This window comes from Schistocerca piceifrons, chromosome X (genome assembly GCF_021461385.2).
Source record: "Schistocerca piceifrons isolate TAMUIC-IGC-003096 chromosome X, iqSchPice1.1, whole genome shotgun sequence".
NCBI lineage: Eukaryota > Metazoa > Arthropoda > Insecta > Orthoptera > Acrididae > Schistocerca > Schistocerca piceifrons.
The window spans coordinates 384536581-384562455 of NC_060149.1; the positions used below are offsets into that span (position 1 = coordinate 384536581).

The window sequence follows — 25875 nt, forward strand, 5'->3', positions numbered from 1 at the left end:
CATCAGCAAAAGAAGCAATGATTTATTCAATAACTTAATGTGGTGCATTACTAGCCCAGCGGCTAGTCGGGAGAGCCGATTTGATCTGGCGTTCCCTTAGCCGTTCGCACCACGGCTTTATATATAAGAATGCTGCACGAGGAAGCAAGGCCCCAGTTCTCTCCAGACGCTGAATAGCACACCATCTGTGTCGGGAGTCGCGTCGCGTCTGTATCATTGCTATAAACAGCCTCGGATGCCGTATTAAGTTACTCGGGATACGCGTAACCATGAAACCATTTTCGAGTGAAGTGTTAATTCTGGGATGACTTTAATGATCTATCTTCAGTTTGCGTATGTCGTATTTTCACGTGCCGTCGCGGGACAAACATTCTATTATTATTTAGCATGGCGTTTGATGTACATTATCATCAAATTATGGCGAGCATTCACTTAAACATTTAATTTGGACAGTTATAGTTGCATCAGCGCATTAGACTCTGAACTGCTCTGTTAGTCAGATTGTGTGGATTTTTTTTTTTTCATCTGTGACTTTCAGAATATATCGTACGTTTTTTCCACGATCGTTTTTGATTACGAATCCCAGACAATTTCCTAATTCCTCAGGGCTTTAAGCTGTAGCTATAAGTGTATTTCTCAGATGAAGTGGGCACTAGGAATTCTAATTACAGGCTTCACGTTTTGCTAATCACTTTCTGGTTGCTAAAATTGTAGTTAGAGAGCCAGTGTTGAGAACGGCAGAACAACAGCATAAATAATAGGAACATTTTAAACAACATAATCCACCCGCAGCCCCACATATGGTTAATCTGCCGGGAACTGCAAACAAAACTTATACAACAATTAATTCCCACCAGCCGCCCCACAAGTTCCTCAGTCTGCCTTGTTTAAAGCTCATCTGGACAGGTGTGACTGGAAGATGGGGAAATGGTCACTACCACACAGGTCATCATGTGCTCTCCAGTGGATAGATGGGAGAAGTCCTGGGCTGAAGATGGATAAATCAATGGCCGAGAAAATACAACAAGCCACACTGAAATGTGTGGCTGCCTCAGTATTTAAGAGGCAGAGGTTGAACTGAGACAGTACAGTTTCGACATCTCTGACTCAGCCAGTAAGCACGGTGCCACCCCACAAGGGGTTATGGGCGTTAAAATCTCCCAAAAGTAGGAAAGATTTAGGGTGGTGATTAATCAGTGCAGATAATAGTCAGGGCTACTGCACCATCTGGAGGAAGATATACATTGCAGACAGTTATTTCCTGTGTCGTCCTCATTCTGACAGCCACAGCTTCAAGAGGGGTTTGAAGGCGCACATGTTCACTACAGACTGAGTTTACAACATAAACGCAAACTCCATCTGACACTCAATTATAGTCGCTACAGTTACCTGTAATATCCCTTATAGCCGCGGAGGGAAGGAGTCTGCATTTGGTTGGTTGGTTGGTTGGTTGGTTTAGAGGCAGGAGAAAGGACCCAACAACGAGGACATCAGTCCCTTGGTCCTAATAAAACAATGCCACAAGTGTGAGAATAAAACGGATGAAACATATAACACAAAATGGAAAGAAAGGAAAAGCCACAAGAACGAAAGGAAGGCAACGAACACTAAAAGGAACAAAAGAGGACAAGAAAACAGCAGAGACACACTAGAAACAGAACAATGTAAAACATGAAAGCTGATCACAGTGGCTGGCCAACCACAAGAATAAAAAGGGAAAGCCAGCCACTCTGCAATACATTAAAACCTCCACCCTAAAAGCACTAGGGTGGAGGACACAGAGGGACAAAGGATATGCGCTAAAACCTACATAGAAGTATAAAACCCACTCTCACAGATAAAATGCAAAACTAAAGCTGTTGTGGAGGCATTGTCGCCCAACACCAAAGGCAGGGTGCTGGGAAAGTTAAAAGTCTGCCGCAGAGCGGCTAAAAGTGGGCAGTCAAGCAAGAGGTGGATGACTGTCATTTGGGAGCCACAGCAACACTGTGGTGGGTTCACACAACGGAGTAGGTAACCACGCGTTAGCCACGTATGGCCAATGCGGAGCCAGCAAAGGACAACTGATTCCCTGCGAGAGGCCTGCATGGAAGAATTCCACACATTCATAGTCTCCTTAATGACATGCAGTTTTTTGTGGGTGCTGTTATGCCATTCCGTCTCCTCCGACGCAGAGGCTCAAGCGAAGTGCTCGGCAATCGAGTCTGCTTCGGTACATAACTCGCCATTTATGGTAACACCAGGATGAGCTGTTGAGGCCTGGTACCCAAATTGATCTTTGCCCAGGCTTGAGAAGGTGCTGTCTGGCACCCAATGGTGGAGACGTATCTCTCCTGACACTCCTCCTTTCGTTGTTTGATAAGGTAGAGAACACAGGCATAGAGCCATTTAAAGGCTAGGAGGAGCTCCAGGGAAAGGAGCCATTGTACAGCTCGCCGACTCTCCTCAATTGCTTCAGCGACTTCCGGCGAGTACCAAAGGACTGCCTTACGCCTTGAGCACCTGAAGAGCAAGAGATCGTGTTTTCTGCCGCAAAAACAATTGTGCTAGTCACCTGCTCAGCCATCACCTCAATGTTACGGTGTGGGGAGATTCAGCGTTGACAGCAGAGGTGAATGTTCCCCAGTCCGCCTTGTTCAAAGCCTATCTGGGCAGGCTTCTGTGCACCTGACGCTGGGGCAGTGACAGGAAGATGAGGAAGTGGTCACTACCACACAGGTCATCATGTGCTCTACAGTGGATAGATGGGAGAAGTCCTGGGCTGGAGTTGGATAAATCAATTGCCGAGTAACTACAACAAGCCACACTGAAATGTGTGGCTGCCCCAGTATTTAAGAGGCAGAGGTCGAACTGTGACAGTAAGGTTTCCACATCTCTGCCTTGGCCAGTAAGCATGATACCACCCCACAAGGGGTTACGGGCATTGAAATCTCCCAGAAGTAGGAAAGGTATTAGGGAGTTGATCAATCAGTGCAGCTAATACAGTCACAGGTACTGCACCACCTGGAGGAAGATATACATTGCAGACAGTTATTTTCTGTGTCATCCTCATTCTGACAGCCACAGCTTCAAGAGGGGTTTGAAGGGGCACATGTTCACTGTAGACCAAGTTTAGGACATAAACGCAAACTCCACCTGACACTCAATTATAGTCGCTACAGTTCCTGTAATATCCATTATAGCCGTGGAGGGCAGGGGTCTGCATTACCAGGAACATGGTTTCTTGGAGAGCAATGCAGGTAGCAGGTGTAAAGCTTAACAGTTGCCTTAGCTCAGCCAGGCGGCGGAAAAAACCGCCACAGTTCTACTGGAGGATGACGTCGTCATGAGACTAGGAAGGCATGGAACATTCATTGAGGCGGTTTACACCTCAGGGTCACCTGCTGCCACAGACTTTTTTCCTGAGCAGTCTATATCCATTGTGCCTGAGGGTCTGGCAAGATCTAGGTCCTCAGCAGACAACAAAACCTCCACCCCATCCTCAGACGCAGAGCTTGTAGGTAGCAGTGGTGTGGGTGTCACCGCAATTTCCTTGGACTTAGGGGTTTTCTTTCAGGATTTCTCTTGCTGCTCCTTGGGTTTCCCTGGCTGGGAGGGTTTCACTGGCTCAGTCTCCAGTACTGAGGATGAGCGTGAAGCCCTACGACCAGTTGCTTTTAAGCTCTTCAGCCACTGGCGGGTGTCGTCTTTCCCACTAGAAGATATTTGGGAACGGAGTGACCCAAGGGACCCTTTCCTAGTGAGAGAAGCCGAAGAAAACTTATGCTTCTCTGGCTTACAAGTGGGGACAGACGTCTGTGATGCTTGCGGAGGGGGGGGGGGGGGGGGGGGGGGGGATGTTGCTCCCGAAGAAGGTGGTGCAGGAGCAACAGGGAGGGAAATGCCCCCCACCATCAAGGGGGCAGGTGTAGACTCCCACTCTGACAGGTGACCTGGGTTGGCAGAGTTGATGGCACCAAAACTGTTGTAGTGGCGGCGTAAGACGATGTCATATGCATAGGATGCAGGTGTTCAAATTCTCTCTTAGCCTCAGTGTAGATCAGTCTGTCCAGAGTCTTGTACTTCATGATTTTCCTTTCTTTCTGGAGAATCCCGCAGTCAGGCGAGCCAGGCGAATGGTGCTCTCCGCAGTTGACACAGATGGGAGGTGGGGCACATGGAGTATTGGGATGTGATGGGCGTCCACTATCTCGGCATGTGATGCTAGAAGTACAGCGGTAAGACATATGGTTGCACTGCATCGGAGAAGGGACATAGGGCTTTACATCACACCGGTAGACCATCACCTTGACCTTCTCGGAAAATGTATCACCCTTAAAGGCCAATATGAAAGCACCAGTGGCCCCCTGATTATCCTTCAGACCCCAGTGGACAAGCTGGACGAAATGTACACCCGCCGCTCTAAATTGGCGCGCAGCTCATTGTTGCACTGCGAAAGAAGGTCTCTGTGAAATATGATACCCTGGACCATATTTAAGCTCTTACAGGGAGTGATGGTTACAAAAACATCCCCCAGCTTGTCACAAGCAAGTAACACTCTTGACTAGGCAGAGGATGCTGTTTTGATCAAGACTGACCCAGATCTCATTTTGGACAAGCCCTCCATCTCCCCGAACTTGTCCTCTAAATGCTCAACAGAAAACTGAGGCTTCATCGTCATGACAGATTCCCCATCAGCACTCTAACATACAAGGTACCAGGCGAGTAAGATCCGCTCCCACCCTTAGCCTGAAATTCCTCCCATGGTGTGGCCAGGGAGGGGAACATTTTGGGGTAATATTTCTGTGCATTGAATTGAGCTCGTGATCACTTAGAGACTGCTAGTGTTTCACCACCAGCAGGAGATGATGGTCTATGCTTCATCACGTGTCATCTGCCACCCCCTCTGACCAGGGGCCCTCCCCATGGGTGCCACCCAGCCGCAACAAAGGCCAACTGGCAGGATGGTCATTGCCAGGTGTCCCAATACCCTAGGGTGACGGGCATCTACTCCTTGGCATACGTGGAGAGTTAACGGTGCAGGCATCAGCAGAGCGCTCCCTGTGTGGTCAGGGGGCTACAGCCAGCAGGGTACATGGACCCACCACAACAACGGACTGGCTACAGTGCTGGATATCAGGTGCAAAGAAGTCCACAGTCATCATCAACGCAGAAATCGACACTGCATAGTGGAAAACACACCCAGGAAGGTGTCCTCGCCCAAGAGATGGAAAATGGGCAGGACTGCAATGCGACGACGAGAAAGTGGGCTAAAGATCTCAATGCACTATGGACCCGATGCACCTTGTAAGGCGCCCTTCCCCAATTGGCTCTCTCTTTGGGAAAATTTTGAAGAATGGAGGTCAAACCCCACAAGGGACCATCACATAAAAGCCGAAACATGTGAAACTCCTTTTAGTCGCCTCATACGAGAGGCAGGAATACCTCAGGCCTATTCTAACCACCCAACCCGTAAGGGGGCGGGGGGTGTCCACATTTCCGGGAACCAGGTTTCCTGGAGGGCAATGCATAAATGTTGGTGTAAAGCTTAACAGTTGCCGTAGCTCAGCCAGACAGCGGAAAAAACTGCTGCAATTCCACTGGAGGATGCCATCATCTTGAGACTGGGAAGGCATTGAACATTCAATGAGGCAGTTTATGCCTCATGGTCACCAGCTGCCACCAACTTATTGCCTGAGCAGTCTATATCCATTTTGTCTGAGGGTTCGGCGAGATCTAGGTCCTCAGCGGATGCCACAATCTCCACCTTATCCCCAGATGCAGAGCTTTTAGGTAGCGGTGGTTTGGGTGCCACCACAATTTCCTTGGTCTTATGGTTCTTCTCTTTGGACCTTTCTTGCTGCTTCTTGGGTTTCTCTGGCTGGGAGGGCTTCACTGATTCAGTCTCTCAGACTGAGGATGATCATGAGCAGAGCCTCTGAGAGCCAACTGGAATTCGTGGAACTGATGGAGCTACAATTGTTCTCATAGCGGCGCAGTATGAGGTGGTCATAGCCTCAGGATACAGGCGCTCATATTTTCTCTTAGCCTCAGTGTAGTTAAGTCTGGACAGAGTCTTGTATTCCATGATTTTCCTCTCTTTCTGTGATATCCTATTATTGGGAGGTGGTGGATGTCCACAATCTCGAGATGTGACGCTGGAAGTACAGCGGGAAGACATATGTCCCAACTTCCAGCACTTAAAGCACTGCATTGGGGAAGGGATATATAGCTTGACATCACAGCGGTAGAACATCACCTTGACCTTCTTGGGTAAGGTGTCACCCTCGAAGGCCAAGATGAAGGCACCGGTGGCAACCTGATTATCCCTCGGGCCCTGATGGTCACACCACACGAAATGAACACCTCGCCAGTCTAAATTGGTGCACATCTTGTCAGACTGCAAGAGAAGGTCCCTGTGGAATATAAAACCCTGGACCATATTTAAGATCTTATGTGGCGTGATGGCACAGAAACATCCCCCAACTTGTTGGACAAACCACTAAGCTCTTTGGAGCAGGCATGTGTGTTTACTCAGTGCGCTCATAAATATAGGTGTTTACTTGTGGAAAAACAATTTATTAAGGCAATACTGTAGCTTAAATAAGTAAATTAGTATCTATTGTGATCTATATATTGAAGGTTTCGCTTTCACTTGCTTAGTTTTCATGAAAAGATAACTGTTCTAAAGTGCAAGCCGTTGGTGTGGGTTTGTTTCCGTTATCGACCGCAGTAAGTTATGTGATTATTCAATAATTTCCGGGTAGTGTGTGTGTAGCTTAAATGTCAGGAGTATCGTGCATGTATATTTTGCATTCAGTTCATGTTTTCTGTGTTTTTATACTTCCATACAGTTAATTTTCCATATTGTGTAGTAAAGTCATTACATGGTGTTTCCGTTTCCATTCGAGTATGTATACATAATTCAGTGATAACACCTGTTCAAATTTGTTGGTAGAAAATATTGAGCCTCTTCAGTTTCTTACAAGTTTCGTGATTTCTGCCACTATAACCTACGCCAGCAATTAACTTCGCGCTGACTACATTCGCCTGACATCCAGATGTTCTCTACTCATCTCACCGGAAGCTAAGTTACCGTCTACTAATTATTAATTGGTGTAGTAGAATTGTTTGTAGTGTAATTTGTATTGTTTGTATTTGTGTTGTTTGTTTGTAGTGTAATTAGTATTGTTTAATCTGCCGTCGTGTGACAAATGTGGATGTTGTCGTAGATTAGTGAGCACGGGAGTTAAATGTCAGGATTGTGTGTTGGTGTTTCACTGGGGTGATTGTAGCGGGGAAGCTGATATATTTCCAGATGAGACTTGCCAATGGAGTTGTAGATTAATTAGCCACGACAAGAAAATCGTGGAACAGGGATAAAAGATTTGTGCCCTTCAGGCTGAACTAGAAATGGTGTACTTCAAATTAGATGGGTTGAAGGGTGAAAGAGAGAATGGGAGCTGCGAACAGATAAGTCATAGTCAGAAAGAGAAAACCCCAGAAATCACTTTTCCCATTCCAGTGAGCAATCAGTTTGATTTGTTATCTGAAGTAAAAGAGCCTCAAACAGTTTTTGAGCAAAGTAGGGTGCAGCAGACTTGTAACAATTGTAATGCTAGGTCGGGAGTAATGTCAAACAGAAAGGAAACAGTCCTGCTGTTAGGTAGCAGTCATGGGAGAGGTGTAGGCCAGTTGCAACCGGATAGACTAGGAGTCGAGTAACAGGTCAAAAGCATTGTGAAACCTAGTGCTGAGCTTAGCCAGGGTACAGAAAACCTAGGGGCCTTGTGCAAAGATTTTGAGAGTGAGGACCATTTTCTTATAGTAGGAGGAGCAAGAAAAAGCCTGGCTAGCAATTCGGACTATAGTATTAGGTGTAACCTAGATGTAATAAGAGTGGCAACAGCTCACACTTGTGTGGGGTTTGTGGATGTTTTGCAGCACCATGACCAGCCCTGGGTTAATACAGCTCAACTGTGTTAACAGAGAGTGAAAGGAGGGGGGGGGGGGGGGTTACTGTTGGCAGAATCTAAATCTCATATCTGCACTGTGCCTGTTGATGCAATTGGGAAGTGGGGTTACACTAGTCATGGCCGGTTGGTTGGTATGTGGTATGCGGGGCTTGAAGGGACCAGACTACAAAGGTCATCAGTCCCGTTTTCCTCGATCATGAAACACCCACAAGGAACAAACACAAGCAACGGAGATGACATGGGATGACACAGAACAAGAAAGACAAAGACCAGAAGAGAGGAATTAAAAGCACACACAGTGTTACAGTGGTTGGCCGATCATGGGGAAAAAACGAAAAGCCAACCACCAAGAGACACACTAAAAAGCCCAATCTAAAGCCGTATTCCAAAGGCCAGACTCAACACGAAAGAAAGATAAAACCCTCAGATCGAGCAACAAAAGCCCCCTGCACGAATAAAACTCAAAACAAAGCCTGCCATGGCAGCGTCACCTGTTAAAAGTGCAGGAAGCGTATCAGGCAGCGAAAACGTCTGCCTCAGCGAAAACGTCTGCCTGAGTGCAGTTAGACGGGGACAGTCCAACAAAATGAGGACCACTGTCAGTGCTAAACCACAGCGACAGAGAGGTGGCTCCTCGCGGCGCAATAAATAACTGTGCATCATCCAGGTGTGCCCAATGCACAGCCATCAGAATACAACAGAGTCCTTGAAAAAGGCCCGAAAGGAGGAGCACCACACACTGGTAGTTTCCTTGACAATATGAAGTTTGTTGGGTGAAGGCAGGGTGCGCCATTCATCACACCAGGTACCAAAGACCTTCTGCTGCAAAACTGAACGGAGATCACACTCCACAAGGCCAATCTCCGAAGCCGGTGCACTGACAGTGTTTGGCCAGAATGTCAACACGTTCATTACCCAGGATGCCGACATGACCCAGGGTCCACATAAAAACGATGGAGCAGCCACAATGGGCAAGAGTATGGATTGACTCCTTGGTAGCCATCACCAGACAAGAGCAAGGAAAACACTGGTCAATAGCTCGTAAACCGCTCAGGGAGTCACTACAGATAACGAAGGAATCACCTGAGCAGGAGCGGATATACTCTAGGGTGCGAGAGATGGCGACCAGTTCGGCAGTGAAAACACTGCAGCCAGCTGGCAATGAGCATTGTTCCAAATGATCCCCAAGAGTAAGAACATAACCAACTCTACCAGCAACCATCGAACTGTCGATATAGACCACGTCAGAGCCATGAAACGCGGCAAGGGTGGAAAGAAAGCAGCGGCGAAGGACCTCAGGAGGGACTGAGTCCTTCAGACCCTGTGCCAAATCCAGTCGAAGGCATGGGCGGGGCGCACATCATGGGGGTATACGTATATGGGCCCGGAAAAGAGGTGGGAGATGGAAAAACTCAAGCCCAGACAGAAGAGCCCGGACGTGAACCGTGATCGTACACCCTGACTGGGGCTGCCATTCTGGAGGATGGACGACCGAGTTGGGGAACAGGAGACGGTAATCTGGATACCCAGGCAAGCTACAAACATGTGCAGCATAAGTGGCCATTTGTCATTGGCGCCGGATCTGCAATGGAGGAACACCAGCCTCCACAAGTAGGCTGTTTACAGGGCTTGTGCAGAAAGCTCCAGTTGCGAGTCGGATCCCACAGTGAAGTATGGGGTCAAGCAACTGCAAAGCTGAAGGTGATGCCGAACTGTAAGCCAGGCTCCCATAATTGAGACGGGACTGAATCAACGCCTGATACAGTCGTAGAAGGGTAGACCAATCGGCACTCCAGCTGGTGTGACTCAAGCAACGAAGAGCATTAAGACGGCGTTACAATGTTTGTTTAAGCTGCCAAATATGAGGGAGCGAAGTCAACCGGGCATCAAAAAGCAGGCCCAAAAATCGATGCATCTCCACCGTGGCAAGAGGTTCACCATCAAGATAAAGCAGGTCATGGCAGCCAAGAAATGGAAGCCGTGCGTGATAGCCCAAGACTGCGCCCTGCAGATAGTACCCTGGAGCTACAGTACAAGCAAAAGTCATCAGCATACAAAACTAAAAAGAGGCAGACACTCAAGACAGAGCCTTGTGGGACCCCATTCTCCTGGACTCGGGAGAAACTATGGGAGGAACCAACTTGCATGCAGAAGGAACGAAGAGACAGAAAATTTTGAGTAAAAAGCGGGAGCGGGCCTCTAAGAGCCCACCCATGAAGTGTGGTGAGGATGTGATGTCACCACGTCATATGGTTCGCCTTCCACATGTCAAAAAAGATGGCAATCAGATGCTGACAGCGGGCAAATGCCGTGCGGATGGCAGACTCCAGGCAGACCAGATTATCGATGGCAGAGCGGCCCTTACGGAACCCACACTGGGACGGAGCCAGAAGGCCCAGAGACTCAAGTAGCCAACTCAACCTCCAGCTCACCATGCATTCGAGCAACTTGCACGTAACGTTGGTGAGGCTAATGGGGCAGTAGCTGTCACCTCCAGGGGGTTTTTGACAGGCTTCAACACTGGGATGATAATGCTTTCCCACCATAGAGAAGGGTACTCACCCTCAACCCAGATGTGGTTGAAAAGGTCGAGGAGGTGTCGCTGGCAGTCCACCGAGAGGTGTTTGACCATCTGATAGTGGATCCGATCCAGCCCAGGTGCTGTATCAGGGCAAGAGGCTAGGGCATTGTGGAATTCCCACTCACTGAATGGAGCATTGTACAATTCGGGGTGGTGCGTATGGAAAGAAAGGCTCCAAATTTCCAACCGCTCCTTCAGGGAGCAGAAGGCCTGTGGGAAATTCGTAGAAGCGGAACTCTGAGCATAATGCTCTGCTAAGGTTCTGCAATTGTGTCCGATTCAGTACAGAATGCTCCATTCAGGGAAAGCCCAGGTACGCTGACAGGCATCTGATACCCATGGAGTTGCCTAATCTTGCACCATACCTGCGAGGGAGAGGTACGGGTACCAATGGTGAAGACATACCGTTCCCAGCACTCCTGCTTATGTTGGCAAATAAGGCGTTGGGCTCGGGCACGGAGCCGTTTAAAGGTAATGAGGTGTTCCAATGATGGGTGCCGCTAATGACGCTGGAGAGTCTGCCTGCGATCTCTAATCGCCTCAGCAATCTCCAGTGACCACCAAGGCACAGTTCTCTGACAAGGGGACCCGGAAGAACAGGGAATTGCAGATTCCGCGGCAGAAATGATGCCCGTGGTGATCGTGTGAACCACCACATCGATGGCGCCATGAGAAAGAGGCTCAAGAGTGGCAATGGAGGCGAACAAGTCCCAGTCAGCCTTATTCAAAGCCCATATGGGGAGGGGGCCAGGGGAGTGATGCTGGGGCAGTGACAGAAAGATCGGAAAGTGGTCACTACCGCCCAAGTCCTCATGCACACTCCATTGGACATGGCCAGAGCTGCAGACTGAAAGGTCGATGGCTGAGTACGTGCCATGCGCCACACTGAAATGTATGGAGGCACTATTATTTGAAAGAGAAAGGCTGAGCTGTGCCAACACTTGCTCAATGACAGTGCCTCGGCCTGTTGCCGCCAATCCACCCCACAACGGGTTATGGGCAACAAAGTCCCCCAATAATGGAAAAGGTGGCGACAGCTGGGCTATCAGCGCAGCTGCTACATGTTGTGGGACATCACCATATGGTGGAAGATAGAGACTTCAGACAGTAACAGCCTGAGGCGTCCACACCCAAACAGTGTCAGCCTCTAAAGGTGTTTGAAGAGGAACACACTCCCTGTAAAGAGAGTGAAGCACGTTGAGACAGACTCCACCAGATACCCTCTCATAAGCTGCCCGATTCTTATAACAACCCCAATAGCAACGGAGGGCATGGGTTCACATCGCCGGGAACCAAGTTTCCTTGAGAGCAATGCAGAAGAAAGGGTGAAGGCTGAGAAGTTGTCAGAGCACAACAAGGTCATGGAAAAAACTGCTGGAATTCCACTGGAGGATGACACTGTCAACAACCAAAAAAGGCGTGAAGGGACTGAGGAGGCATATTACACTGCAGGATCACCTGCTGTCACCGATTGAGTACCTGTGCAATCGACTTACATGGTGTCTGAGGATCCAGCAAGATCTAGGCCCTCAGCGGACACTAGAATCTCCACCCCATCCTCAGACGCAGAACTTGTAGGTTGCGGTGGGGTGGGCGCCACTGCAAGTTCCTTGGTCTTACAGGTCTTCTTGTTGGACTTTTCTCGCTGCTCCTTGGGTTTCATTGGCTGGGAGGGCTTTGCTGATTCAGTCTCTGGGACTGAGGAGGATCGTGAAGCCCTACAACCAGCTGCTTGTGGGCACTTATGCCACTGGCGGGCGTCATGCTTCCCAGTGGTGGAAAACTGGGAAGGGAGGAACCCAAGAGACCCCTTCCGAGAAAGAGGAGCCGAAGAAGTTGGACACTTCTCCGGCTTAGAAGTGGGGACGGATGTCCCTGATGGGTGGGAGGGTAGTGGCCCCCCACGGTCAAGGGAGCAGGTGTAGTCTTATGGCTCGAGGCGCCGAATGGAATTCGCTGAACTGATGGGGTTATCACTGTTGTCGTTGTGGCGGTGTAAGAGGAAGCCATTCGCACAGGATGGAATCGTTCATATTTCCTCTTCGCCTCAGTGTAGGTCAGTCAGTCCAGAATATTACATTCCATGAGTTTCCGCTTTGTCGGTAAAATCCTGTAGTCTGGTGAGCAAGGTGAATGATGCTCTCCGCAGTTGATACAGATGGGAGGTGGGGCACATGGAGTATTGGGATGTGATGGGCGTCCGCAGTCTCAACGTGTGAGGCTGGAAGCACAGCGGGAAGACATATGGCCGAACTTCCAGCACTCAAAGCACTGCATCGGGGGAGGGATATAGAGCTTGACGTCACAATGGTAGACCATCACCTTGGCCTTCTCAGGCAATGTATTGCCCTCGAAGGCCTAGATGAAGGCACCGGTGGCAACCTGATTATCCCTCGGACCCCGATGAACGCGCCGGACAAAATGAACACCTCGCCACTGTAAATTGGCGCGAAGCTCATCATCAGACTGAAAAAGAAGGTCCCTATGTAAAATAATACCCTGGGCCATATTTAAACTCTTAGGGGATGTGATGGTAACTGGAACATCCCCCAACTTGTCACAAGCGAGTAATGTCCCTGACTGGGCAGAGGGTGCCGTTTTTATCAAAACGGACCCAGAGCGCATTTTGAATGCATCAGCAGAGCGATCCCTGTGTTGTCAGGGGGCTACAACCAACAGGGTACATGGCAGCCTCCACCACAACGGACTGGCTACCATGCTAGATATCAGGTGCAAAGAAGTCCACGGCCATTGTCGGCACAGAAAGCGACACAGCATAGTGGATGGTGGAAACTGCACCCAGAAATGTATCCTCACCCAAGAGATGGAGAGTGAGCGGGACTGCAATGCAACGATGAGAAAGTAGGCTAAAGATCTCAATGCACGATGGACACGGTGCACCACGTAAGGTGCCCTTCCCCAATTGGCTCATTCTTCAGAAAAATTTGGAAGTATTGAGGTCAAACTCTACAGGGGACCATCACATAAAGGCCGAAATGTGAGACTTCTTTTAGTTACCTCTTACGACAGGCAGGAATACCGCAGGCCTATTCTAACCCCCGGACCTGCAGGGGGGCACTAGTCATGGCCTGCACCTGGATAGGAGGGGGAAGGATAGATTAGTTGATCATCTTGCAGAAAATGTAAGAGGGCCACATGCACACAAGATAAAATACCTGTGATTACTGGAGTCAGAGGGACACATTTTTTTAGTTTAGAGCCAGGTTACAGATAGAGTATTGAAAGAGATTAAAACAGAACAGTGTCAATGTTTGCAGCAGTATCCGAAGAAATAAAATTTGTGTATTTCATCAGAACATCAGAGGATTGAAAAATAAGATAGATGAACTTCTTGTATGTCGAGAAAATGGGGTAAAATCTGAAGGTATAGATGTTTTGTGTCTCTCTGAACACCGTGTAACCGCAGAGATGGAGAAGTTAAATTTAAGGGATTACAGATTAGCATCTTCTTCATGTAGAGTCTACATGGGAAAAGGAGGAGTTGCTACTTACATGAAAACTGAACATAAAGTCAAAAATATTGAAACACACAGTTTTTTTGTATATCAGATCCTTGAAGCAAGTGCTTGTGAGTTGCTACTGCAATATACTTCTACAGTAATTTTAACAATCTACAAATCCCCTCAAGATAACTTTCAGCTATTCATGAAAAATCTAGAGGCATTATTGAGCTACCTGTCAAACAAAAAGAATCAGTTAGTGGTGACTTTAATATAGATTTTTTAAAAGGTACAGATAGGAAAAATGAGCTAGAATCTCTGTTTGGTTGTTTCAATCTAGTATCTGCTGTAAATTTTCCAACTCGTGTGTAGCAGGATAGTAGGTCACTTATCAATAACATTTTCATAGACAGTGCTCAGGCAGAAGCAATTAATGTGTACCCAGTTGTTAATGGGCTATCTGATCATGATGCACATTTAATGGAAATAACACATAGCACCTTACAGGCTTCAGGCAGGTTCATACAAGGCAGAGAGACTTATTGATGTGAACAGGGTACAAAGTTTTAAGAGTAGCCTAGAAGAGGTAGAATGGACTTAAGTATACACAGAAAATGATGCTGATGCCAAATTCATTTTATTCCACCGTAAATTTGTCTCAATATTTGAGAGTTGCTTTCCTGAAACGTTATCCAAAAAAGCCATTACAGAGTCAAGTAAGCCATGTATTACCAAGGGAATTAAGATATCGTGGAAGAGGAAGAGGGAAATATACAGGGTGATTCAAAAAGAATACCACAACTTTAGGAATTTAAAACTCTGCAACGACAAAAGGCAGAGCTAAGCACTATCTGTCGGTGAATTAAGGGAGCTATAAAGTTTCATTTAGTTGCACATTTGTTCGCCATTTCAGCCAATAAAGTTTTTGGTCCCATTTTCTTCGAAGGTGCTACTGTAACTGGACTACAGTATCTGGAGATGTTCGAGAATTGGCTGTTCCCTCAGCTCGAACAAGAAGCACAACAATTCATATTCAAGCAGGATGGAGCGCCACCACATTGGCACTTATCTGTCCGTCAACTACCCGAGGCGATGGATCGGCCGCCAGGCAGCCCGTGACAGAGCACTTCATCACTGGCCTCCAAGAAGCCCTGATCTTATCCCCTGCGATTTTTTTCTTATGGGGGTATGTTAAGGATATGGTGTTTCGGCCACCTCTCCCAGCCACCATTAATGATTTGAAACGAGAAATAACAGCAGCTATCCAAACTGTTACGCCTGATATGCTACAAAGAGTGTGGAACGAGTTGGAGTATCGGGTTGATATTGCTCGTGTGTCTGGAGGGGGCCATATTGAACATCTCTGAACTTGTTTTTGAGTGAAAAAAAAAAACATTTTTAAATACTCTTTGTAATGATGTATAACAGAAGGTTATATTATGTTTCTTTCATTAAATACACATTTTTAAAGTTGTGGTATTCTTTTTGAATCACCCTGTATAGACAGGCCAGAATAAGCCAGGATTCAACGTTACTTGCTTACTACAAAAGATACTGTAATATTTTAAGGAAAGTGATTAAGAAGTCGAGAAGCTTATGTGTTCTGACAGAAATAAATAACGCAGATAATAAGATTAAAACTATATGGAATATTGTCAAACAGGAGATGGGGCAGCCTGACGGTGCACAGCATACCATAGCAATAAAGCTAAATGACGAAATGAGGGGATAATTCACAAGTTGCAAGTATTTTTAATACTCACTTTTTGAATGTAGCAGCAAAAATTAGGTTAAAGGGTTCAGATGAAGATGCAAAAAAGTATGTTAAAAATGTCATTCTCCAGGACTTTAGGCCTTTAGAAATAGCACCAACATCCTCCACTGAAATTAAGGGCATTCTAAATATACTGAAAAACAAGAGCTCATGTGGTGTTGATGGAGTCTCTCACAGAATTTTGAAGTGTTGTTCTAACTTAATAAGTGGGGTCCTTAGCGATATATGTAATGCTTCGCTGGCACAAGGAATTTTTCCAGACAGATTGAAATATGCAATTGTCAAACTTCTTCATAAGAAAGGGGACAAGAGTGACTTAAATAATTACTGACCAATCTCATTGCTGACTTCATTTTCTAAAATATTCGAAAAAGCTATGTATTCAAGAGTAGTCTCACATTTAAGTGAAAATAACCTACTCAAGTCACAGTTCGGATTCCGGAAGGGTTACTGGACTGAGAATGCTATCTACACATTTACCCGCCAAATAGTACAAGCCCTAACTAACAAATTATCACCAGTTGGTATTTTTTGTGATGTTTCCAAGGCATCTGACTGTGTGGATCATGTCAAACTCTTAGGAAAACTCAGGTTTTATGGAATTGAAGGCTATACATACAGCTGGTTTGAATCATACTTAACGAACAGAAAGCAAAAAGTTGTGCTGAATAACACAATGTTGGGAGGGTGGTAAATTCTAGTGAATGGGGAGTTATCACAAAGGGAGTCCCACAGGGTTCAGTTTTGGGTCCTCTTCTGTTCCTTATTCATGTGAATGACCTCTCAATGTTCAGCAAGCAGAACTAGTACTTTTTGCAGATGACATGAGTGTTATAATAAATCCCATTCCAGAAAAAGCAGCTGAAGATATTGTTAAGGTTGTCTTTCAAAGAATTATTAAGTGGTTCTCAGAAAATGGACTCTCCCTTAATTTTGAAAAAAACTCAGTATATCCAGTTCTGTACACCGAATAGAGTCATACCAACAATTGATGTAGCGTATGAACAGGGCTCAGTTAACAGGGTAGATTTCTCCAAATTCTTGGGTGTTCACATTTATGACAACTTTAACTGGAAATAGCATATTACCGAGTTTCTCGAACAATTAAGTTCAGCTCCTTTCACTCTTCGTATAATTGCTAGTCTTGGTAACAAACAGATCAGCCTCCTAACGTACTTTGCATATTTCCACTCAATAATGTCTAATGGAAAAGTTTTCTGGGGTAACTCACCATGTAAACAAAGTATTGATTGCACAAAAGAGAGCAGTGAGAATAATTAGTGGTGTTCACCCAAGGACATCATGTAGGCACCTATTCAAGGAGTTAGGAATTTTAACTGCACCATCAGAGTACATATATTCGCTAATGAAATTCGTTATAAATAATCCATCTCAATTCGTGAAGAACAGTGATGTTCATACATACAACACTAGAGGAAAAAATGACCTTTCCTATCCGTTACTGAAGCTGTCAGTTGCTCAAGAAGAAGTACATTATTCAGCAACAAAAATCTTTGATCACTTGAACAACAACATAAAGTGTCTGGCAGGTAGCAGATCAAGTTTTAAATCTAGCTTAAAATCATTTCTTTTGGGTAACTCGTCCTATCCCATGGACGAGTTTCTGTTTCAAAACTGGTAAAAAAATTGTACCTCTAAATGTAGTTGCATGTGTAGAACTAAAAATTTCAGTAATATTAATATTAGCACTACTCATGTGTGTATAAATATCTTGTAATCTAACTTGTTCCACATCATACCGATAAAATAATCATAAAAATTATCTGTGGAACATGACACAACTAGACTAAATAAACGAGTAAAGTCCGTGACTGGGCAGAGGATGCTGCTTTTATCAAGACTGACTCAGATCGCATTTTGGACAAGCCCTCCACCTCCCCAAACTTGTCCTCTAAATGCTCTACAAAAAACTTTGTTTTTATCAAAACAAAGGAGTCCCCATCAGTTCTCGTCCATATGAGGTCCCGGGATGAATAAAGTTCGCTGCCATCCTTAGCCTAGTGTTCCTCCCATGGTGTGGCCAGGGAAGGGAACGATTTAAGGTCATACTTTCTTGCATTGTACTGAGACTTTGAAGGCTTAGAGACTGCTGGTATTTGATAACCAGCAAGTGATGATGGGTTACACTTCATCACGCATCATCCGCCCTGATGCCACCCACACCAACCAGGGGCCCTCCCCATGGGTGCCACCCAGCTGCAGCAACGGCCACCTGGCAGGATGGCCATTTCTGGGAGTCCTGATGCCCCAGGATGATGGGCATCTACTCCTAGGCATATGTGGGGAGTTAACGGTGCAGGCAACAGCAGAGCTGATCCCCGTGTTGTCAGGGGGCTACAACCAACAGGGTACATGGCAGCCCCACCGCAACGGACTGGCTACCGTGCTGGATATTAGTGCAAAGAAGTCCATGGTCATCATCGGCACAAAAAGCGACACTGCATAGTGCATGGTGAAAAACGCACCCAGGAAGGCGTCCTCGCCCAAGAGATGGAGAATGAGATGGACTGCAGTTCGACAAGGAGAAAGTGGGCTAAAGATGTCAATGCACAATGGGCACAACGCACTACGTAAGGCACCCTTCACCAATTGGCTCGCTCTTCGGGAAAATTTTGAAAAATGGAGGTCAAACCCTACAGGGGACCATCACATAATGGCCGAAATGTGTGAGACTCCTTTTAGTCGCCTCTTACGACAAGCAGGAATACCTCGGGCCTATTCCAATTCCCAGACCAGCAAGGGGATGCTGGAGAGAAGCTGCTATTTGGTAGACTACAGGAGAAAAGTCTTCATGGAATTAACTCCCAACAATGAGTTCAGAAGTAGGAAGTCAACAAAAGACATTACAAATGAGATGAAAAAGCTTCCAAAAAATGCTGTTGTAATGATGGTAGATGTTTACAGTGCATTTAGTCACTTACGGTACTCAAGGAACTTTGGAAATGAGCATTATACAACTGTTTCGAGGACTACAGAGTTATTCTCTTTTACTGCAAGCTCTTTGGTTACCACATTTTTGGAGGTAGTATGGACCAAAACAAGAAAAAAATGCCAGTAAATAGGTAATCTAAACTGCATACCTTAGGAGCTATGGGCACTTGTTCAGTAGATGAGATGTGTTTTACAGCAGTGAAGATGAACAAGTGCTTGCAGCTCTTAAGGTATGTATTTTAGAGCTCATATTTACAAAGACATTTTTTTCTTGTTTTGATCCATATTACCACCCCGTACTACCATCTCTGAAAGTTTCCTACCCTCCACTCTTAACAACAACAGTACCCATACATGTATTCCACAGTCAGAGATACCAGCATGATTTCTGCATATAATTTTTGACTGTCACTTCTGGACCAGGGTCTATTACCTTAAATTGATTCACTGACCTTTCTCCATCAGTCCTGAAAGTGTTCATCACCACCACCATCATCGAATCACCCCCTATTATCAAAACAGAGGGAACTCTGTTGTGACCAGGAGAGATGCTTACAAAAATTTTTTAAAGCTGGTCACAGGGATCCATAAATGGTACTAGGAAAGCTGCAGAATAATGACATGCTCACAGGAGTGTGGCATATACAGATGATTTGCTGAGTGTTGTGAAGGGGAGTTCCACAAGTAAACTGGAATAAAGATGTGGAACAGCCCTTCAAGAATTACATCAGTTGTGCCAAGGAGTTAAACTGTATATTGTACCTGTAAAGATCAAGGACATGATCATGAAATGAAGCAACAGGTCCATAAAGAGAAAGTCCATACTGAAGAAATAAACAGGAGGTGCAAGTACATAAAAACAGAATTAGTAGCCTAGCTACATGGACTTTTGCTCACAACACTAGCACTGTATTCAACACAGCCAGCACAATGTGTAATACTCCTTCGGTTATTAGGAGCTATTGATATTGTGTCAGTTGAGGCGTTCCAGGTCATACCTGTGATATTTCCTCTCAGTCCCCACATAAGAAAAAAAGCTGTAATGTATTGGCTGAAGAAAGAAAAATAATCATGAAATATGGAATTTAATAGAAACATGAGCCACAAGCAATGAGCAAATTCTGAATCAAAACCAGACATTATGGGATGATACCTAGACTCCACATAAAACAGAATGGGTATGAGACACCTGGATCCCACAAGAGACCTGACACAGTTCTTGACATGTCATGGGCCTCACAACACCTACTGGCACAGAACTGGGCATAGACAAACCTCCAAATGCGCCTGTGGCGAGGAAGGCACAGCAAAACATACTCTCTGTTGTGTGCCAAAACTGTTGATATACATTATAGATTGGCAGCAGCTGAATTAGCACTGAAGAACTTATGTTATTCCCCTGCCCTATCCACTGAACTACAGGTGGTATGTAACAAAAGGTCAACAAGTAATGCAATAAAGACAGCTGACGTCAACATCTGAAACAGGCAAATAGCAAATAACCCACCATGAGTATATGTAACTGCACTACCACAGTGGAAGAGGAACTGGGGGCCAGTGTCTCACCACCCATGAAATTCTAAATCGCGATGACATGCACCAGCATATGGCTGCACTTCTCATCAATAACAAAGATGATCCCTCTAAGCAGGGAAATCATCCCCTGCAATCAGGGACCCAGCAGACAATGGAAGAGACAGCTTCCACACCCTCTGCTGTGACCAAGGGACCAGCAGGGTGTGCTCACATGACAAGGTAGGTGGGGGAGGGGGTGGGAGAGGGGGCAGTTTATGGTATGTCTTGCGAAATGTGGCAGACAAGAACTGGTGTTATTACTGTTTATAATCTATTTAAATTAGTTACAGTTGTTATCAATGACAGATTGAAGATAAACAGGTTGTAGGCCAATAGTAATAACAGGTGTACTCATGTATGGTAGTCTATGTCATTTCATTCACAGTAGAAGCAAGCAAATACTGGAGTGTCAACTGTGCCCTGCATCTTGCACAAAACAAGGTGATCTGTTTGCAACTCCAAGCACAACTGAAGTTGCAAGATTCTGGTCAACAGTACTGTAGCTTGACAATTATTTAATTTGCTTTTAATGGTAATACATTTTAATGTATTTGTTTCTGTCTCAACTAAACAAAAAAAAAAAGTAGAAACTGATATGGCGATGGAAAGTAGAATTGTGTTAGCTGTAATAGTGCATTTCTTATCAGTTGGCATTGTACTGGAAACAAACCTGACTTGATGATGATGACGACGACGACTACTATGAAATAACAAGAAAAATGTCCACTATCCCAGGTCCCAGTAAATACACTAAACTTTCCTGGTCACTGGATTCTGGGGGACCAGGAACATAATGAGAAGGAGAAGAATTGGAGCTTCTCAAAACTTCTTCACAAATACTATATAGGCATGCTCAATACGAACAACAATACAACCAAATTCCAACAGCTTATGGATGCTCTGAAAAATTTTCACACCAAAATCCTCGCAAATACAAGAGATGCGTTTCACAGATGGAAATCAATTCAATACACAAAACTACAGGATATATGTACAAAAACCTGCTGTCAGACGAGGAACACTACAATGTTTGGCACAGGATTTGCAGTTCACAAATCAGTCATAGACAACATCCTAGATTTCAATTCAGTGTCAGAAAGAATCTCTACAATAACCTTCAAATCAGGAAACAAAAGATATGCAATCACCAACACACATGCACCAATAAATGATCACAACAGAAAGAAACCACAAGAAGTCTGACTTTTGGAAAGACATGGAAGAAATAACAAAATACCAGAAAGACATGTTAAAATTGTATTACCAGACTCCAATGCACAACCAGGCAAGGAGAAGAAGTATAATCGAATCACAGGGCCATACACAGCACACAAATGCACCAACAAGAGTGGGGAACATCTCATACATTACTGTCAAAATTTTAGCTTAAAAATTACATAAACATTATTTCAAAAACCAAAATGCCCAAAAACATATGGGGAGAATTTCGAACAGATCACATAGCCACCACAAGCAAAAATAAAAGGGAAATTCTGAATATGAGACCATGCAAAGGATACTTTCAAGTCTGATCATCACTTGTTAGAAGTGAAAACTAGACCAACCCCAAGAAAAACACAGGAAAAAATTATAAGGCTGAACCGAGAATACTTGAAGATAAACAAAGACAAAATTATTGAAGAAATTAATGAAAGTTAAACAGAAAATTGAACATACCTCACAAAGTCAACCTCCTAGGAAACAAAAACACAGATGGTGAAACACAATTTGTGATCAGGCCACTGAACATAGAATCGAGGCCTGGAAGAAGTTTAGCAGCAACAGAGAAAAAGAGATATGGCAAGATTCCTACGAAGTCCAGAAACAATCCGCGAAAGGTGTTAGACGAGGGAAAAGGACATACTACAAAAAGAGACTAAATGAAATTAAGGAAGAATTCAAGTGGAACAACCCAAGAAATTTCTACAGAATTTTCAGGGAAAATATAAAGGATCATCAGCCTCCAAATATTTGCTTCAAAAGAACAGATGAATCTCTGGAAACAAATACTAAAGAATACTGCAACACTCTTAAAAATTATTTTGATAAATTCCTCAATTGCGAGAAGCCTAAAGAAAAATTACTCTTCACGAAAACAGTACCAAACCCAAATGCAAGGTCACATTCAATAATAGAAGTAGAAGAGATTATATAAACAGAGCCCCAGGCGAAGACAGTACTATTTCTGAGTTCTGGAAACTCGGAGACCAACCCATCACGAAGAATATATATGGAATACTGAGAAAATTCCACAAGAATGTGTGTTGATTTGCCACTCCACAAAAATGGTCGCGAGACAGACCCTAATAACTACAGACGTGTGATCAGTCACCTACAAAATTCTCTTCAAGGCATTACTCAACAGACTAGAACCACAAGCTAATACAAAGATAGGTGAATACCAAGCAGGCTTCAGGAAAAGAAGATCCTGTATCAAACAAATTTGGAATCTGAATGCGCCTGAAGATCAGGCAGATGAACAAGACTGTAGTCATATTCGTGGACTTTATAAGAAGGCCTACGACTCCATAGTTAGGCAGATTCTCTTTGACACATTAGAAGAATATGGAATAGACATGAAAACTAGGACACCTGCATAACATACACTTGTGACCACCATATCCAAAATAAAATTTATGGGAGAAATCTTAGACCCATTTGAGACACACACATGGGTCAGACAAGGAGATGGTCTCTCACCACTTTTATTCAACACTGTCTTGGACAAAATTATCAAACAATGGGAAGAAAAAGCGAAAGAAATTCAGTTAGGAAGAACGTGTGCAAACAAGACGATCATAAAATGCCTGACATTTGCAGATGATCTTGCAATACTCAGCAACAATAGACAAGAAGCGCTGGAATACTAACATGAAGTCTCTGTGAAATCATGTCTACAGATATTGTATGAGAACACACAATACAAAGAATGAAAGAACAACAACAACAACAACCACCAAGACCTGTACACAAAATACAGAAATGTTAAAAATTCAAAAATCATGGGGAATATATACAAATAGAAGGATCAAACAAGGTACCCAACATGCAAAGAACAGAAAAACTTCAGGAAGCATAAAAACTGACATGGGCACATGACAATAAAAGAAATATTTCAAGACAGGCTAAATTCGGGCACTACAGTTCAGCTTTACTACCAAAAGTAGTCCACGCATCAGAAATGGGCTCAATAGGAGCATCAGGCATTACAGAGACAGAAAAAACAGAATGTAAAATTCTCAGAAAATTTTTTGGAGCAATACACAGATTGTATATGGATGAAGAGACTATGAAAAGAATTATATGAACACACAGACAGGCTCACCATCCTTATCAGAAAATGCTGACTAACATTCTATGTACACATACGGAGAATGAGCAACACTCACAAAGTGGATTTTTGGTATAGTAAATAGGTCGATCAAAAAAAACCAGTTGGTTTCAAGAAATAGAAGAAGACCTAAAACAAGCGCGGATCAGTACTAAAATGATAAATGCAAGAGACAAATTCAGAAACAAAATTATGAACACGAAATTTGAAGTAAAAGAAAGGAAGGGAACAGACCAAATATGGACAGAGCAAAGAAAACAGGAACATGGCCAAAGAATGAAGATGTTTGGCAAGAGAAAAAGAAGGAGGAAACAATAAAAAATGAATAATCATGTAACTTTCAAGTTAATCACTGTACTGGAGGCAAAAATGAATAATAATAATAGAGTAATAATGAATACAGCTTGCGTTTAAATTATCGGTACAAGTCTGCCATATAATAAATAAACAAACAAATAAAATAAATAACATCAACTCTAAGCACACCTCAGCAATAAGTAAGCAAATTCTGGCAGACATATTACAATGATTTTTCACTTTTTACATAACTATCAGTCTAACACTGTTTAGTCAGGCATAACACATTTTAATGACCCAACATTTCCTTACCTTTGAATCATCTGCTTTCAATCTCAAACATCCTGGAACATCTAAACATTCTTTTTGTTCCTGTCCTGCGTTATCATGTTCGTAGAACGTTACATCTTCATAATTATGCTGCTCCTCCCATGGAGGTTCTATATCATTAATTGAACCTGTGTTTGGTTCTGGAAAAAAGAGAGACCACAACAGATTTTATATAAATACTATTTGAGACTTGAGGGTAGTTGTTTCTACACTCACTAATACATGAAAAGCTGCATTTTGCAATCCAGATCCAAAACACTTCACAAAATTATTTAGCTGGCACCAGGGAAGGACACAAAGACTATGGCAGGAAGATCGTCTTCTGATACACCTATGTAAATTTCAGCTGTGTGAAAATCTGCACAATGAAAACTTGTGCTCCTCAAAACAGTGGTGTGACAAAGAGAACACATCAAAATTTAGATGGATTTCAGTTAGTGAAAAAATAAAAAACTAAAATTTCACCTTGATCTGGAACACTACTTCCATGATGAAAGGTGATTAAGCACGCAGTTGATCACTTAGTATGGGGTCATCCATCTTGAACTAATAACCAGATGAATGGAGAGAATAATCATGCAACATTTTTATGCATCTATTGTACTCTGCTTCAAGCAGAAGACTTGTTTTGTTAATGCTCCACAACTTTTGTTGTTTTTATTGGGATTAACGGATTCCATGGTGTTCAGCTTGTTAAATCAACTAAGCACAAAATCAATGCATTTCAGACATTATTTATAAACTGACAAAGTTTTTTGCTTCTTGTACAACCAGGACAATGTGTGTCTAATTCGTTTTTAAATTCTAGATACTAATATTTCACATAAAAAATGAACGTTCTGTTTGTGTCATTTTTCACCACTCACTCAAAATTCATGCGATGTCAGTTATAAATCACTTTCATACTTTCTACAAATTTTGGTAGATGCAATGAATATCTATGTAATGAAAGGTATAGTTTTGAGAATTATTGACAATTTCCGAGTGTTGCGCAGCAATGATTTGGTCGCAAAATTGTTTCCCTTTATTTGCTGTATAGGGACTTACCTGATTTGTGTAATACTTCCACTTTTACTGCTCCTTGAGAGGTGTGTTCCAAGAAGTACATTAAAGATTATGATTGTGTCATAAAAACATGTCAAACATGCATCATATTATGTTCTACACATATTACAACTATCATATCACGTTTCATTTAGTTTTCCCCTTCATCAGCGTGTGTATTGAATATGTATTTGTTGAAAATACGATATTTTAGAGAATACTATACCAGTCTGTTAGTGAGCATAGCTTCAATAGAAGTTCGAGACACAAATTTTTGATTGTCTTCAGTGAATTACTAAATTTTATTCAATCTAATGTGCACCATACTCTGCAACTGGTGGCAACCTGTTCCCAAAGTGGCTGCCAAACAGATTCTTAGTCACTTAAAACGAGGCATCCAAGCACACTCATTGAAGGGACAGGTGATCCTTCCTACCTAATACCACTCCTCGGTGTTTTTACACCAATTCTTATAGAAAACTTTTGAAGCTTCTGGTGTAACAGATCTTGAAATTTAAATTTATTTTTTTGCTAATCCGAACAATATCGCAAGAGCCACAAAGCAGTCCCAATTC

At 43.9% G+C, this 25875-nt stretch overlaps 1 protein-coding gene across 3 annotated transcripts in view; it reads right to left on the reverse strand.

Moving 5' to 3' along the window:
- Positions 1-25875, reverse strand: part of LOC124721650 — a 169427-nt gene that overhangs the window by 95111 nt on the left and 48441 nt on the right. For all 3 annotated transcript variants that reach the window (XM_047246714.1, XM_047246715.1, XM_047246716.1), the window contains one exon: positions 24239-24396. In XM_047246714.1, the coding sequence (XP_047102670.1) occupies positions 24239-24396 (158 nt within the window). The remainder of the gene's footprint in view (positions 1-24238; positions 24397-25875) is intronic.